General features: G+C 48.3%; 1 protein-coding gene across 2 annotated transcripts; it reads right to left on the bottom strand.

The window, feature by feature from the left end:
• Positions 1-2446: 2446 nt before the first annotated feature.
• Positions 2447-16977, bottom strand: GTPBP4 (GTP binding protein 4). Of its 2 annotated transcripts, XM_006064942.4 has the most exons (17): positions 16821-16977; positions 15814-15984; positions 14449-14552; positions 14232-14368; positions 13111-13211; positions 12815-12907; positions 12062-12253; positions 11920-11985; positions 10903-10992; positions 10341-10451; positions 8996-9073; positions 8687-8738; positions 8147-8247; positions 6240-6437; positions 5268-5333; positions 3980-4123; positions 2447-3121 (listed from the first exon to the last, which is right to left on the bottom strand). In XM_006064942.4, exons 1-17 carry the CDS (start codon positions 16866-16868, stop codon positions 2969-2971), a joined length of 1905 nt encoding a protein of 634 aa, XP_006065004.1. In that variant the 5' UTR covers positions 16869-16977; the 3' UTR covers positions 2447-2968. The 2 variants fall into 2 exon arrangements, with proteins under 2 accessions (XP_006065004.1, XP_006065005.1); XM_006064943.4 differs by lacking the exons at positions 15814-15984; positions 16821-16977 and adding an exon at positions 15156-15305.
• Positions 16978-17628: the final 651 nt, after the last annotated feature.

Genomic DNA, 17628 nt, shown 5'->3' with positions numbered 1-17628 from the left:
AGCATGCTAAATGCATTCAAAATGCATTTATATTATTTCTAGTTCTTTAGCTTACAAAAAACTTGGTAACTACAATGGCTACTGCTTGCTGTGTGGGCAGTGGTGTCTTACATTTAGATTCTGGACAAAGCACTGACAACAGATACAGAACAAAGTACCATCTATTAAACTTTATTGATATTCCTATTTTGTTCATGCATTGTTTTTTCTGTCTCCATCTTCCTGTATCTTCTTCAACAGCTTTAAAGCAGCTGTTTTATAGTCTGTGTCTAGTAAGTCTGCCATCTGGTCTTACTGAAGGATGGTTTCCTAGTTTTTTTCCTTTAATGGACCACACTTTCCACACTATTTTTGTATGGGAATTTTTAGTTGTGGTTATCTGTGCCTTCTGAGGTCTTCAGGTCTCAGTTCTTTTTCCAAATGTGTTTCTTTTTTGTCAACATGTTGACTTACTAAATTCCTGAGCGTGCAGTGCTTTTTGAAGTCGTAATTCTTAAATCTCTAGCTCTCAAAAGGGTAAAAAAGGAAAAAATGCAGGGGAAAAAGAAATAAGCAGTAGCCCTTCAAATTCCGCTGGCAGGTATCCATCTGTTTACAGGTATCCATCAGAAGCAGCAATCAAAAATCCCAGTATTTGGAGGACAAGGCCCTTTAAAGGGCTCAATCTGATGCCAACAGGCAGCTCCAGAAACACTGGCACAGTGACCAACTTGGGATTGGGAGTGGGAAGACAGGCTGATGCTGAGCCACAGGGGCTAAAACTGACCCAAATTGGTTTACCACCAAGGCCTCCCCACCACGGGAAGAGACCAGCCTTTAAACTCCTTGAGTCCCAAAGAGTCAGCAGAGTTTCTGCCAGAGGAAAATTCTGAAAGAGATGGGAATATCAGACCGCCTGACCTGCCTCAAGAAATCTGTATGTAGATCAGGAAGCAACAGTTGGGACATGGAACAACAGACCGGTTCCAAATAGGTAAAGGAGTATGTCATGGCTGTATATTGTCACCCTACTTATTTAACTTACATGCAGAGTACATCATGAGAAACATGGCTGGAAGAAGCACAAGCTGGATTCAAGATTGCTGGGAGAAATATCAATAACCTCAGATATGCAGATGACACCACCCTTGTGGCAGAAAGTGAAGAACTAAAGATAAAGAGTCTCTTGATGAAGGTGAAAGAGGAAAGTGAAAAAGTTGACTTAAAACTCAACATTCAGAAAACTTATGATCATGGCATCCAGTCCCATCACTTCATGGCAAATAGATGGGGAAACAGTGGCTAACTTTATTTTGGGGGGCTCCAAAAGCACTGCAGATGGTGACTGCAGCCATGAAATTAAAAGACGCTTACTCCTTGGAAGGTAAGTTATGACCAACCTAGACAGCATATTAAAAAGCTGAGACATTACTTTGTCAACACAGGCCTGTCTAGTCAAGGCTATGGTTTTTCCAGTGGTCGTGTATGGATGTGACAGTTGGACTATAAAGAAAGCTGAGTGCAGAATTGATGCTTTTGAACTGTGGTGTTGGAGAAGACTCTTGAGAGTCCCTTGGACTGCAAGGAGATCCAACCAGTCCATCCTAAAGGAAATCAGTCCTGGGTATTCATTGGAAGGACTGATGTTGAAGCTGAAACTCCAATACTTTGGCCACTTGATGCGAAGAACTGACTCATCTGAAAAGACCCTCATGCTGGGAAGACAGAGCAGGAGGAGAAGGGGACGACAAAGGATGAGAACGTTGGATGGCATCACTGACACAATGGACATGGGTTTGGGTGAACTCCGGGAGCCGGTGATGGAGGCCTGGCGTGCTGCAGTTCATGGGGTTGCAAAGAGTCAGACACGACTGAGAGACTGGACTGAACTGAACTGAAAATATAATCCCAGAGAGAGGGACTCTGGGTGTCCCTGGTCATTCCGCCTGATATCATTCAACAGGTTTCTCTGAACATAACCTTTCCCAGTACAAACAAAACTTTTACTTTACTTTGGATCCCTAAAATGCAACTTTCAAACACACCTATGTGTAGAAAAGCCCTGAATTACTCCTCTCAACACAGGAGGACCCACAAAGGTGCACTTAGAAACACCAACAGTGAGCAGACGGGACTTGGAAACTGCACGCAAAGCAGTGGCCATGGCAGTTTTGTGGTCAAGAAGTGCTGCTGTAAGCACTTCATATTCTCACATGCTAATTCCCTTCATTTTACTGGGCATGAACCTCACAATGATTTCCACTCAAACCAGTTTTCAGCAGTGGACACTGAATCAGGAGATGCCTACATTTAATTGCTTCAGCAACTTAGGCAACATTCTACTCCACAGAAAGGTATTTTTTGCTTTGAAAACAAAAAAGAATTGTCATTTGCTTTTGTCCCTTTTCATCTGCCCAAACTGACACTGGCTTGTAACTGAAACAAAAACCAACCAAATAAACCAAAATTTCTTTCTTTTGGAAGTTTATTTTGGATAAAAATAGTTGAAGACAAATCAAACGGTGCACTGAACAAAAGGACTAGGAGCTAAATTAGTTCTTTTACTGCTGGCATGCTGATATCTGTAACCTTTCACCAGTTCAGACTTCTGTCCACACCCTCAAGTAGAAGTGCATTTGCAAAAAAGGGACTCTTCATGTGCACTGAACCAATGTTCTCTCTTGCACAAGAGTAAGATTTGTCCATCAAAAGCAACACAGTCACATCAATAAATCTTTCCTGTCCTGCAAGTCTGAAGCAACCAAAACTTCAGAAATGAGAAACCACTGCCCACCCAAAATATCTATAATATAATACAGTGACAAAAATTACCCACACCCGTACATTTAAGGCATAACCATAGCTTTCAGCAAAGCATCAAGTCCTTGAGTTACTTCACTGTTCTGTTCAGTTTACAGATCACGACTCCCAGCTCTGTGAAACCAAACCAGGAAAAAGTCGGGTCAAAGTGTTTCAGCGGCGAAGGACACTATCTCCTGTCCTTTTTACCAGCTTTCCTCTTTCCTGAGAGCAAGTGCTTCGGTTTCATGTCAAACACATGTCTGTCTGCCTCCCCTTTCTTCCCCAAGCGATTCATCTTCTTCTGAGCATTCTTCATCATCGTCTTGGCCTTCTTCACCATCTATAAAGGTAAAGAAAAACCTATCAGTTGTGAAAACCCAAATTTCCAAGTGAATTTCCATTACCTGTTAACACTTGATGTGAACAGTCCAGGTCTGTGCTATGAAGAGAAGCCCTGGTGAGCATCACTCACACCATTTTCCCGTGGACACACCACAGTACCTGCAGGATGGAAACTACCAGACCAGTCTAGTATCTGTGAGGACCAGACACTCTCAGACCTGCAAGATGAGGTACTTTGTTCTGTTCTACTTCCCTCTCAGCAGAGTGCACGGAGATCCGGCCATGGAGCTACTCGTACCTGACTGACAAGCGGCAATGCTGGTATTAAGTCCAGATTACTGGACGAAATGGCTCCCTGAAAGCACACTGCTTGTCAGTTTATATACAGACTTTCTCATCTATATGAATTTTCAAAATGCTGAAACTAACCATTTTTGTATTTAAAGAGAAGTAGTAGTAGTTGCCACAAAAAAGAGACTATACACATCCAAAGTGTCTTTTCCAAAAGACTGACCCAAACAGCTCTCTCCTGTGGTGGGTGAGGGCCCCATGTCCAGGCTCTGAGCAGGACTGTTTCCTAGCATAGCCCTGAGTGGCTGGGACCAAGGCTTAGGCTGCAAGGCTACTGCAATACCCTGCTCTGTCCGCCCTGAGAAAGAATACACACGCGTGAAGAAAAGGCCCATGGACACCAAGCTGTGCAGGGGCCAAGCCCAACCCTCGGGGTGCAGCACTCAGAAAAGCGCACTCCACCACCCACCCCACAATCTCTGTGGCTCCAAGTGTTTGCTCCAACCCCCTGAGGGGTCAACCGTAGAAGCTACTGTTTTATTAGCTACTCTTTACAGGGACTAACCTTGACATCCCGGAGACCAGAGACATCACGTGGAGGCCGAGAACAGCTGTGACTGCGGGTCACAGAGGCGGGCAGGACAGAGTCTTCCCGCTTCCTCTTCCTGGTGATGCTCCGAGACCTTCTGGCCTGGACTGCATAATGGGCCTGAAACAGAGCAGGCTTCAGTGCCTCGGATTCCCGGCGCCTTGAGGTCCTGGCACCTTGGGGACCCGGCCTTAGTGACAAACATGAAATTACTCCAGTGGGGGGAGAAGGCACATGAAGGGCTTGTACAATTGTCATGAACAACGTAAATACATTTAAAACATAAATAGTCAGGGCCTGCCTTGGTGGACCAGTGGGGAAAAGTCCTCCCTTCCACCGTAAGGGATGCAGGTTCAGTCCCTGGTCATGGAACTAAGATCCTAAATGCAGCACAACGTGGCCAAAATAAATAAACAAATCTTAAAAAAAAAAACTGTAAAAAAATAAAGTACACACAGTCCCCATTAATTACTGGTCAAACATTCGTCTTCACTCACACAGCTGCTGTGTGCTACTCAGAGCTGCCTGTTCAACCTCCTAAGCAGCACAATTTATGTCAAGAGCGGCCCTCCTTCTCACCCCACTTCTGCAGTTACTGGCCACCAGAAAGCTCAGCCATGAAGCTGAGCTAAGACTCAGGTGCTGAGGACAAGTTCTGCAGGCCCCTGCTCAAGGTGTCCCTTAGGTTACTGTCTGGAAATAAGACTGCACAGCAATGTGAGAGGAAGGCAGGCCAAGAGCCCAGCATCTGATAATCATTAGTCAGGAGACATAATGTGAACAACACGCATGGCTCATCAAAATCCGATTAGTCTAACACGATGGTTTTCCTTGTTTCGGTAATTCCACTTCTGAGAAACTGCTTTGAGAAATAATCCAGAACATCAAGATGCTCTTTCATACAATGATGTGTATACTCTGGCTCAATTCATCAAGAAAAACTGGGACACTAAAAAAGGTATACGAAATGCCTTCTAACCTCTGGGGTCTTGAGGCATGGCTTCGAACTATTTACCAGCCTATGTTCCTCTCACACCAAGGCACTCAGCACCACCTCCAGTTTATTTTGCCTAAACTGAAGCTAATTAAAGCTCGATGTGAAGACACTGGTCACCAAAATCAAAGGCACAACTAAAGAATAAGAACTATGCAAAACAACGTTAATTCTCAACACAAACCCCAGAAGCACCAACTCCTCAGTAACCTGTTCCTGCCCTGGTTCCCAGGACAGTGCCCCACCCCCACCCCGGCCGTCTGCACTCACATTGTCTTTGTCGTCCATATCAACACCAAGACTGCGCATCTCATCCTCCAAGACCTTCCGCTGAACCTGAAAGGGGAAACGACATTGTTTTAAACAGTTAGTTTGATGAAACCTTAAAAAAAAAAAAAAAAAAAAAAACCTCAAGGAAAAATGTACAGAACAATGATCCAAGATACACTTATTTTAAAAACTCTTTTACTTGGGCTCACATGCATGTTTTTGGACAACTCATTACATAACATAAAAATTAACATTTTCTGGGTAATTACGTATTACACACAGGACAACGTACGCGTGGCCCCCAGATTCCACTCAGCTCCCCAGGGGTTCCCACATGCAGACCCAAGAGGCCAGCAGCTCCTCCCCCATGGTGGGGGGACACAGCAATGCCACAGCTGTCCCCGTCATCCGCCACCTCATCCGCCACCACACAGAAACCGCGTATCAAACACACACGTGTGCTCCATGGAGACAGCCTGGCCCAGCTCACTCAACCATCCCCCACGCCACCCTCCTTCCCTGGAGCGGTGACTCCAGACAAGAGCCAGGGCCCAAGGAGACAGACCTGAGGACCAGAGGACCCTGGCTCCATCCAATCCACTTGTGCCTCAGCGTGAACCTCCCCATCCTAACCAGTCACAGGGCTCAGATAAACCACTTTGGCTTTGAGTTAGACTGCGTTAGATTTCTGAAGAAAGTAAAAGGGAAGTCCTGACCAATAAAGAATTGAAGAATAAGGACGTGTTAACTGATGAGTTTACCTCCACAAATTTACCCATAACTCACGATCTTCATTTGTACAGCTATAAAGTAGTTGAATCCAACAGTGAAAGTCACCAAGAAAGGGTGGAACACTCAATATAGAATGTCAACACTCAGCCAACCTCAAAAGTCAACTTACACCAACCAAAAGGCAGGGCCATACAGACGCCCACACACAAAGAACCACTGACTCTTGAGCACAACACTTGCCTTCTTGGCCGTCCGAGGCATCCTGGGCCCCTGTGTGTCCTTCTCTCTGGACTGTAGAATCTTCAGCTTCTTTTTTTCCCTAATCTGTTTTGCCAGCTGTCGAATCTCTGCCATTTCTTCATCTTCACTTTCAGATTCACTGTCATACTCTCCAGCAGCTGTTCTTAGTTCTTCTTCTTTTTCTAACTCTTCCAATTTCTTTTTTTAAAAAAATCATAATTAAAGTCAACAATGGAAAACTCATACATAAGTATAACAACCTTTATAAAAACCAGGTTTCTCCTAAGCTTTTTGAGGTGATACAAATGCCCCGGTTCAGGCTCACATGGCCTCGGCAAGGCTCACCTCCCCGCAAACAGGCACAGAGATGAGCAAGAAGACTACACCAACAGAAGCAGACTGTTCCATGCCACTTCTTCACCTTCTTTAGAAAGAATCACTCCCAACTCCAAGGTGAAAACACATAAAATGTTCCCCTCTCTCCTAGCAGGTACACAAAAGCTCTGTTCTTAGAACCATAAATATCAACCCAAACTGGCCTTGGACCAGGACAGCTTGTGTATCCATCCCAAAGCTGTTCCAAATACAAGCTCATTAACTGTACGGTTAATAACATCTTTAAAAATGTATAATAAACCTCAACAAGAGCCCAAGTCAAAGGTGCTCCCATCACTACTGTGATAAGGCAGAAGGAGGGAAGGAGACTGGAAGGGGATAGGCAAGGTGAAGCCAATCATGGGCCATCAGAGCCCAGACTGTGGAAGTGGACTGCTATACAATAAGAGACAGAGCAAGAGGCACAACTGAAGAGATGAAGACATGAAATATAAATCAAGGACACCATCAGAGAACTGGCAGTTCCTCAAAAAGAAAGACAAAATTACCTTATAATCCAGAAATTTGCCTAGGAATCTGCCCAGACATGTTGAAAACACTCAATACTAATACATGAACCATGACACCCAAAAGATGGAAACAAAGATGGAGTTGGGAGTGATTCTTTCCAAAGAAGGTAAAGTGGCGGCATGGAACAGTCTTATGTCCATCCATGGATAAGAATATGAACTATAATACTATATAGAATGTGCCATTCATTTGAAATAGAACATCACTAAGAAAGAGGGAAGAAGAAAGCTGACACATGCTACAACATGGACAAACCTTGAAAATACCACGCTCAGTGGGAGGCCAACTTAGTGTGTGACTCCACTTTATAGGCAAGCTGACAGAGACAAAAGAGGATGCGGCTGCCCGAGGCCAGGGAGGGGAGAAGTGCTGTCAGAGCTGGGAGTTAACTCAGGGATGATGAAAAGGCTTCGGGACCACAGGGAGGTAGTGGCTGCCCAACACCACCTATGTACTAGATGCCACTCGATCGCATACTTTCACACATTAAGAAAGACGTGCCGACTCAGGACTGCAACTGAAGGGGAACACAGGGTCTAAGGAAGGCTTTGTTTTTTTAAAAAAGAAAGAAACTTGTGGACACTCGTATGTTAAGAAATAGCAAGTGAGGAGGGGGCCAGCTGCGAGTGCCAGAGCAGGACCAGGGAAGAGGAGGGTCAGGCTGGGGAGTGGGCAGCCCCAGCAGAGGGTCCACTCATGGGGTGAGGTGGGGTGGGGCAGGTGACTAGGGTGTCCACACGTGAGAGTCCTTCATGAAGGAGGCACCCTGAGCCCAGCAGAGGAAGACAGGGAGGTAGGTCTGGTGGAGGAAAGAGCGTGCACCAGCCTCAGGTGGAGGGACACAGGGCTGAACACGGGGCCCCAGGTGGCAAAGCCCAGGCTCTCGGTGGGCGCAGAAGGAACAAGGGCCAAGGACAAAGTGGAGTGGGAAATTGTGCTCATATCTCCTGGGTCAAGTTGAAGAGGAGTAAAAGTCACACAGTGTCACCAGGGACACAAACCTGCATGATGTCAGGGTCGATATAGTCGGCTATGTTATGGCCTTCCCAGATCTCAGGGATCTTGTCGTATTTCTCAGATGAATTCATTATATCCCAGTACTCTAAAGGTCAAAAAACAAAAAAAAATCTTCAGTTATCAGATGCCCAAAGAGTCACCACTTAACCAAGTCCCACATTTGCAAAGACAGTAGAGCATCTGTGCTCAGTGCCAGGTAAACAAGGTAATGTGCTCGAGCAGAGGACCATTCCACACTCGTGCCAGGGCCCGTCAGTACCCCAAAACCAAGAGTCCTAAGGCATGGACAAGAGACTACCGATGGTATCAGCCTGGCCCAGCATTATACGCTAGGAAAGGTACAAAAATAATCCCTCACCAAAAACAAGAGAAACCTACTTCAGAAGGAAAAAATCTCAGCATCCTGGCAACCTCTCACCTTCAAGAAATTAAACTAACAAAATGCTGGACAACTTGTACCCACTAAGGTACCCTCATACTCTTCCCACACCTAGCAACTTAAACTACCACACTTGAGCCCTTACTTTGAAGATCCAGAATATAATCATCTCCCATCTCCAGTTCCAGGTCCCGTTCCTGCAACGAAAATCCAACAGTTTTCATCAGCACTTCCGACCCCCAGGGCCAGAACTGCCGGGTGCCCCCCAGACCCATGGCATTACCCCTCTCCAACCTTTTGCCACCTGAAGCTCAGCACCAACTTCCAGTGGGAAACCTGCTTCCACCCCTAGCAGCCCTGTCCCCCGACACCAGAGAGGGTCCCAGCCCTGGGGATTATGCTCCCAGGCGCCCCCGTCCCCACTCCAGCACAGCCCTGGGGCTCCCTCACCCACCCGCCTCCTCTTCGGCTCCCCGAGCTCCATCCTCTTCCTGCGTGCCACCACGCCTTCAGGGATGAACGGGGGCCTCTCCTGCGAAAACATGATTGGAAATACCCATGTGAAATGCTTGCTGAATCAAAACACAAAAAGAAAAAAAACGTCTACAGAATGTACAGAGCTTCCCAGGTGGAGCTTATAGTAAAGAACCCTCCTGCAATGCAGGAGATATAAGAGACGCGGGTTGGACCTCTGGTTTGGGATGATCCCCTGGAGGAGGGCATGGCAACACATGTATTGTTACCTGGAGAACCCCACAGACAGAGGAGCCTGGCAGGCTACAATCCATGGGCTCCTAGAGAGTCGTACACGACTGAAGTGACTGAGCACACATACATAGAACACACAAGAGTCTGACTTCCTTAATATAAAAATTAGAAATCAATAAGAGATAATCAACCTACAGAAGTGAAGAAGTCAATCAGTATGTTAATCACCATGAAATACCCAGTTCCACACAATGTTCAGAAACTAGAAACAATCAAGTTGAATAATCAGTGAGTGCGACTGCCTAAAACCACAATGTAGAAACATCACTTCTTATAATTTTCACTTTATTTTGGAGAAAAAAATGTGTGGTACTGAAAAAAAATTGAAAACTGGCACAACTTTCTGTGAACAAATAGTTTTACAGTAACAAACGTCACTGGCAATGATCTTTACCTATTGTTAGTTCCTAGACTGGTCACCAAAAATTAGTGCTGAATGAATAGAATACATGAAAAACATCAAAATAATTAATAACAACAACAACAACAAAACAAGTGAAAATTCCCTGGCACCCTAGTGGTTAGGATTCTGGCCTTCATTGACAGGTTCCAGGTTCAATCCCTGGTCAGGGGACTGAGATCCCAAAAGCTATGCAACACAGACAAAAAGAAAACACACCATGATAACAGAACCATCTGTGGTCCGTTATACTGATAGAACAGGAAGTGTGCACTCTCAAACTGTCAGGAGCATAAGCTTCCAGTGCCCTTTTGAGAACAATGACATTTTTGATGCCATGTCTTAAATTTCACTCTACAGATAAACTTGCAATTAAAAAAACAGACCTATGCATCCCACCCTATTTAAAACTTGAGAAAAGCTGATATGCCAGAATGTTTTTGGAAAGATAAACGAGACGAGCTGCAGGAGGCAGCCTCTGGTGGAGGGAACAGCAGTTTAACCTGGCTCCTCCTTTCCTTTCACCTTTGCAATTCTGACACAAACACAGTGTGACCTGGATCTAAGCGCACCCAGGAAACCCCACCAGCCCCACAAGCCCTGCCTCCAGGGCCTCCATAGGAGTTCTCACCTTGTCATCTCTCCTGCTGGGAACAGCCAAGTGCAGTCTGTTCAGCACCTCATTCACTTTATTTCCCTTCATTTTGGTTTCAACACGATGAGCTAAAAGCCTGTCACAAGCCTAGGAGGGTGAGAACACACGGTGCTAGGTCATGGGGCATCCAATGTCCCATCATGTCTAAAAGGGCCCAGGAGCCAGAGCCCCACTCCAGATGGGCCCGAGGCTGGAACCTGCCAGGCTGTCTCTCAGAACAGCCTCTGCCAGCTGGGTGCTAGGACCCCCAAGTTCAGTAAGTTGCCCAGGGCAACTGTGTGCTCCTGGAGCGGGGAGCGGGTGCTGCCTCCCTTCCTAGGTCAGGGCAAGCCCAGGCCAATGCAGGAACCGAGGGGGCAGGACCGGGGCCGACAACCCGTGGTGGGTGTGACTCCCATTCCCAACACTCACAGGGCAGGAGGAGGGGGGCAGAAGGGGCAGGGAACCCAGACGCCATCTCTCAGCAGGGCTGCTGGCGCTCGGGGCTGGCCAAGCTCCTACCAAGGAAGGGAGTGGCCTGCTTACAGGGCGCACTGACCTCTGTCTTCACTCTGATAACCCCCTCCTCCGTCAGTGTACTGGTCTCCACCACAGGAAAGCCTTCCACCTGCAGGTCTAGAAATATTTTCTGGGACACAACGGATGAGTAAACATGAGCTGCGGCATTTATTCTCAGTTCCCATCCACAAACCGTCCTCCTCCTCAAACAGGTGCTACAGATGCTAATCACAACAAACACCTCTGTGGTTTTTAATTCTTCTGAAGAACATCTCCCCAGAACTGTTATTTATTTGTCCCTAAATCCTGCTGTGATTAAGACAATGCACATTATGGGGAGAATCAAACCAGAGTGCAGCAAACAAACCTGAGGCACTCAGAAACATTCTGTGAGGCCTACCCTTCTGAAGAGAACCTTGGCAAAACCAAGATACATCTTCACAGACAATGCTCTCAATGTTGTTCTTTATAAATACCTGGCTTCCTCAGCCTAAGATAATTCCCGAGAAAACACCTCAGCGACAGGTACGACCTATCAACAAACGAACCACTAAGACCCTAAGAGGGACCCCACCTGCACCTCCACCAAGGCTACCTGACACCTCGCTGCCGGCCTGACCACACGCCCCCGATCCAGAAACAAGTGCCCAGCTCAGGACTTCAGGCTGCTCAGGATGGAGCTCTGCTTCCCTCCTAGGCCCCTCCTCCCTGGAAACACCAATCACAGCATGACCAGCGTGGCTACCCGCACCCATGCCACCTGCCTAGGTGCCCAACTGAGAGACAGCCCTTCCCAACAAGCAGCTCCTGGGGCTGCCGCTCTGACCACAGGCACTGCCAGCCCCACGGCCTCTAAGAGAGGCCACAGGAAACCTCATGGTCCCTCTGCCACTGATGGGCATCCGTGAGGTTACAGCGACTCAGTCACTAAGGACATAATCTCAACCGTAAAACAAAACACTGTGAACTAGCATCACTAACATTCCTTGTCAACTCTGGCTGTGGGAGACGAGGTTCAGGATCAGCAGGGAATTTCGAAAACATCGAGGTGATTTACCTGATTGTCCTCAGAAAGCTCAGAGATCTTCTTCACATCACATTTGTTTGCTACGACGATAAGAGGCTGCAGCGAGGAAGAAAACTAATGAAATCATCACCTTCGCCATTACTCACGAAAGACCACACCGGCCCATACCCACCTTGTTGACGAAGAGTGGCCTGAGGTTCCGGAAGAGTTCCAGCTGCTCCGCAAGCCCATGGCCGCACTGCTCTGACAGGTCCATCACGTATAGCACCGCGGCTCGCAGGTGGGCCAGCGCCGTGATGGCCTGCATCTCGATGGTGTTGCGGTCCTCCAGAGGGTGGTCCAGGATCCCAGGGGTGTCCACCACCTGTGGGCAGACAAGTCAGCCCAGCACACAGGCCGAGGGTGCCCACAGACCTAGACCAGCCCTGATGGAGCTCCCCACTGACCACGGTGAAGGAACAAGGCAGTGGGAAAGGACAAGTGAAGACCGGGGGAGGGGCCCTCACTGAGGAACGAGCTCACCAGCGATGCTGAGGGCTGGGTAGAAAGAGGACTGCTCTTTCTATGAGCCCTGGATTAACCAGCACGCCCTGAGTGCTCAGACCACCACCACTGTTTACAATATCACATTCAACTGTGGACACAGGCTGCACCACCCTTTCTGGGTTTCTGAGGATGCATCAATCAGAAGTCCTGCTGTAAGCAGAGCACAGACACCACACCGGGAGCTGCTGTGTCCCAAGTTCACCCGAGGACAAACAGCGGCCCCCATGCAGCCCTGGAGCCTGTCCATGGGGGGTGGGGGGTGCTCCTGGCGACCCAGGACCTGCTCCCCAGGCTCCCTGGACATGGGCAGACCCTCATCGGTGGGAAGCCCAGAGCTGGACGCCAGGAATGAGGCTGCACGCCCCAAGCCAGCGCTCACCTGCCAGCGCAGGTACTTGTAATCCATGTGCCCCACAAACAGAGACTTGGTGGTGAAGGCATAGGGCTGGACATCCACATCCGCTCTCGTCACCTAGAACAAACCACAAGTCCTGACTTTCACATCCTCCCAGAACAAACACGCCTCAGCCACACAGCATCAAGACTGTCGGGGATCAGAAGAGACCCCACAACACCTCACGTGACTAGACTGCTAAGACAGGAGCCAACACCGACCGGGCGGGCCCCCTCAGCCTACACAAGCGGGTCCTCGGTCAGTGCGGGGGCAGCACCAACCTTGTTGATGAAGCTGGACTTGCCAACGTTGGGGTACCCGCACAGAAGTAAGGTCCTCGTGTTCGGGTCAATGGTGGGCAGACGGGACAGATGCTGACGCACTGTGAGAAGGCGAAAGTAAATGTGCTTAACTTCATGAAAAAGCATAAGCGACTCAAAGCTGATGGTCTGCTCAACTTAGCTGTATGCTCCAGGCCTGTGGCCATGTTACCACACTCCAACAATGTTCACACACGTGACGAGAAAACATGAATGAATGGAGGAGGGACCAGCTGCAGGGGCATCCAGGCTGAACCCAGAACCCTCCTCCCAGGTCCAAACAGCGTGGATTCCCACCCAGCAGATTGAGGTGGGGCCCAGACCACACAACCCAGAGGACTGAGCAAGAGAGTAGAGTTTGAAAGGGCGATTTGACCGAGCGTGCGCTCTAGCACTTCCTGGCCTACAGGACTCCTCTTCCACGTAACGAGCAACCCTCGGGACCTCGACCGCTCCAGCAGCACCACTGGGCGGGCCACCTAAAGACCTAACCGATGACTGGAAGCACTGTCAAAGCAGCTCACAGTTATGATCTTGTTGCAAATTACATGCAAGATGCTGGGGGAGGGGATCAAAATCACATCAGTTAAAAATAAGTGAAATGTAAAAATATATACGCATACAAAACAGCACAAAGTTGTTTCAGTAAAAATTGTTCTACATTAATTCAGAAATCGCCTACTGAATAAAACTATCAGGTAACAAAACTGGAGTAGCAGTTTGATGCTAACATGTTTTACACTAAAATATCAGTAACAGGTAAAATTACGGGTCACTTTATTTTTATACATTTTGGTATCTCTGGGCCATTTATAATGTACATGCCTTGCCTATTAAATTTGAAAGACATAAATGTTTTTAATAGTGCTACTAACATGTAAGTATTAATTAAGTTCTAGCTGCTTTTTCAATCACACCTAATCTCTTAGACTTTCTTAAAGGCTAGACTGGGAAAAATAATTTGTTCCTTTGATCTCTATAAGAAAACAAAAATAAACATTATAAAAATAACTCTTGATAATAATCAAGTACTTTAACAGAATGCACTAACAAGTAGTTAGTTGCTGATGCATAACAAGTACCTTGTTCCAAATATTCCAAACTCTGCTTCTGTCTTTTGATAATAGTACACATCCGCCCGAGAGCAGCGCGTTTCAGTTGCTTGCAGCGGTACAGAGAATCACCATATTTCATGAGCCGCACATAATCTTTCGCAACGCTGAAAAACAGAAAAACATGTAAGATTTTGCTCTCCTTTGACCGTAACTTAAAAGATACTACAGTAAGAAAATCCCTTACTTGTCCACTAAATTTTTGGCAATGTTTATTTGTCCTAGAGCCAACTTGTAATGATCCTTGTCATAGAGAATGTTCATCAAATCTGCATAAAATGGATGAATATCCTGTAACAAGAACAACAGAATGGTCACCTTGGTCTGGCAGCTTCTCCTCCTGTGTGTGGCTAACACTTGAACATAACTTCCTAGGGAAAACACATCATACCTTCTGCTCTTCCTCATCGCTCACCCTCCCCCCTCAATCTTCTCCCCAGGCCTCTCTCAGTGACTATTTAGTCACAGAAGAAAAATAAGAGTCAGCAGGGAAGCGAAGTCCACCTGCCCTGTGCAGGCCTGGCCAGGCCCAACTCCATCTGGGCACCAGAGCCCACCCCTTGGGCTCGAGAAGAGAGCTCCAAAAATACTTTCCCATCCATCCAGCCAGTCCCGTCAACCTGTAAATGTGCTGTTATTGCCCAAAACTTAAGAAGAAAGTTTTAAAACCCCCGTTTCTTTGCTCCTCTTCTATTTGTACAGGTGTTTCCTGGTGCTGTCACCTCATCCTCACTGCGTTTTTCATCCTCATGTACTTTACGAAGTACCTGCACTTTCTCCAGAAACTATACCCTCATCCAGCCAGTGGCCACTAAGCACTAGCATCAGGTCCCAGAATTTTACACCAGCAGTTTCTGTCACATGAACCAATCTCTTCTCTGAGCCTTAACCCACCTTCAGGGACTACCTCAGGGCAGTTGAGGCTCTCAGGCTGTACTGCAGACCCCACATCCATCATCACCTCAGCAACTTCACAACCACGTGGTCCCATTCAGGGGCTCCACAGGCAGGGTCCACTCCTGCATCCTGCAGCTAAGCACACAGGCAGATGGCTCGGTGCAGCAGGGCCTAACTTCGGGGGCTCAGTGAAGAAGGCAGCGCCCCATGAGACTGCCTCTCATAAGAAAAGCACACTGACCATCAGCCGCAACAAGATAACACACACTGCTGGGCCTCGAGCCACTGGCCCCATCTGAAGCCACAGGAAAGGGCGCCTTGGAAAGAAGGAGGGGAGGACGCACATAGGCCACCAGGACCTTGGGCTTCTGAATTCAGTCCACAGCTTTCAGAATCCCAACTGTCCCCACAGCCTAGAGATTACAGAGAAAGCCTGAGGCTTTCAAAAATAGGAGTTTCACTGGGGAAACAAGATACTAAGGAATCAAAAAACCTCCGATCTGCTCCCAGTTTTGTTACCAACTTTCGGAGTAAACTTTGACAAGTCAATTATTTCCTCTTTCCTTCACTATCGGTCAACTAAGTAGACACACCTGGTTTAACCTTGCCTGAAGGTTCATATTTACATAATCGCTTTCGTCCCACAGTCACTTACATCCAATTTGGGGAAATCGGTTAGAATTTGTGAGAGTCTGTCATGGTAATTCTGCTGAGTAAATTTGACTTTCCTCATATAAAAATGTCTAATGCGATGGATTTGGTAATGTTTGTGGATAACTGTCGGAGTCTTTCGTTGAGTCTTCGATAATGTCAGGTCAATAAAGTCCTGCAATAAAATAAGACAGTTACACCAAAAATGTCTCCTTTCACCCACTTATTTGAAATCACCTTAAAAGACTAATGTTCAACAATGTATTTTAAACTACAAACACTTTGTATTTTAAACTACGAACACTTTTTCTAATTAAATCTTCAGTGTAAAGCTCTGTTCATCTTTATGGTTCCTTGCCTTTATGAAAACACTCAGCAAATGCCTGCTGAAATAAATTTTATCCCACACTCTTGACATGATCGTAACTTCCATATACCTAAAACCATCTGAAAGGTAAGTACCCAGAAAACTCAAGTACAAATCAGGAAATAAGAATGTTTTAAGGAGAAACAGTTCTACTATTTCGGTTTGTATATCTCCAGTTCTGACAGCACACACAATAACCGGTAAGACTAAAACCCGCTGTTTTCAATTTCCCAAGGTAAGGTGGACATGAAAAACTCCGGCATGAAGTCCAGAGCAAGCCGTCCAAGAAGATCGGCATGCCACGCTGTCTGCTCTGGGAGGCACCGCCGGCTCTGGGAGGCACGCTGCCGCCGGTCGTCCGTCTGACAGACACCACGCAGACCCACCTACTTTATAGAGCTTCCTGACTCTCCCCCTCTCCTCCGGGCAGATTCCAACACCCTGAGTGCCCTAATCTCTAAGGAAGGGCCCCCACTCTCTGGGAGGACCCCAAATCAGGGGGTCCGAATCTAGAGAGAACGTGATCTAAGAAGGGGCCTGGAGGGGAAGGCGGCCCCTTCCAGCCCACCGTTACAGACCGGAGCCCCAGCGTCCCGCGACCTGGCCAAGAAAAGTGGGGGCAGAGGGCCCTTGGGGCCTCCTACCTTGGCGGACGGCACCACCGTGATCTTCTTGAAGTTGTAGTGCGCCATGCCGGCGATTCGCCACGAGGGGACAGCCGCCCGGACTTCCGCCGAGGAGCCGGGAATAACTTCCGCCGAGAAGGACGAGACTTCCGCCTGCGGTGCGTAGGCGGTGCGTCAGTTCCGGCGCTCCCTGCTCCCCACGCACGGCCTCGGGGGTCACACAGCGCCCTCGCCTGGCCGGAGGAGGGGTCGCGGGGCTGGGGCGGAGGGCGCGCGCGGCGGGAGAACTGCGCCAGGAAGGCGGCGCTGAGGTCCGGTCCCCACCGCGGAAAGGAGAGGGTCTTGAGAGGCCTCCCCGGGCATCTGTGCTGCCCAGCCGGGTCCAAGGCCTGGCTGACCTGGGCCAGGGGTCTGGGGGTACTTTGGGAGCCTGGGGGGTGAGGGTGGGGGGGGCGGTCAGAGGGGCTCGGAGGGCTCCAGGGGTCTCGGGGAGTCTGGGGTCTCCGGAGATCGGGGGATCTAGGGTCACCGGATCGGGGGGTCTGGGGGAGCGGGCGCGGGCTCTGGCTGAGTGAGAGGAACGTTGGGGGCGCGCGGGTCTGCTCTTTCCGCGCTCACGTCGCTTCTCCCCCGGTGAGCGCGCTTCCTTTTTTTAAATTTTTTGGTCGGCCAGGCGGGTGGGATCTTAGAATCCCCACCAGGGATGGAACATCCGCCCCTGCAGTGAAAGCTCAGTCTTAACCACCGGACCGCCAGGGAAGTCCCCTGCTTCTTATTAAATGAAGGCTGTGGAGGCCCAGCCTTGTGCGACAAGGGACGCCTCTCC

This window comes from Bubalus bubalis, chromosome 14, assembly GCF_019923935.1.
Source record: "Bubalus bubalis isolate 160015118507 breed Murrah chromosome 14, NDDB_SH_1, whole genome shotgun sequence".
Classification (NCBI taxonomy): Eukaryota; Metazoa; Chordata; class Mammalia; order Artiodactyla; family Bovidae; genus Bubalus; species Bubalus bubalis.
The sequence above is the reverse complement of the archived record's forward strand: the minus strand, read 5'-3'. Positions and strand labels throughout refer to the sequence as shown.

Excerpts from the sequence above, each read along its gene's own strand:
- GTPBP4 (XM_006064942.4), bottom strand. The coding sequence starts at position 16,868 with ATGGCGCACTACAACTTCAAGAAGATCACGGTGGTGCCGTCCGCCAAG. Across the intron at positions 10,993-11,919 it reads AGCTTTCTGAGGACAATCAG|AAAATATTTCTAGACCTGCA; the intron begins GTAAATCACCTC and ends GTTGTGTCCCAG. Across the intron at positions 8,248-8,686 it reads TTATATTCTGGATCTTCAAA|AGTACTGGGATATAATGAAT; the intron begins GTAAGGGCTCAA and ends TTTGACCTTTAG.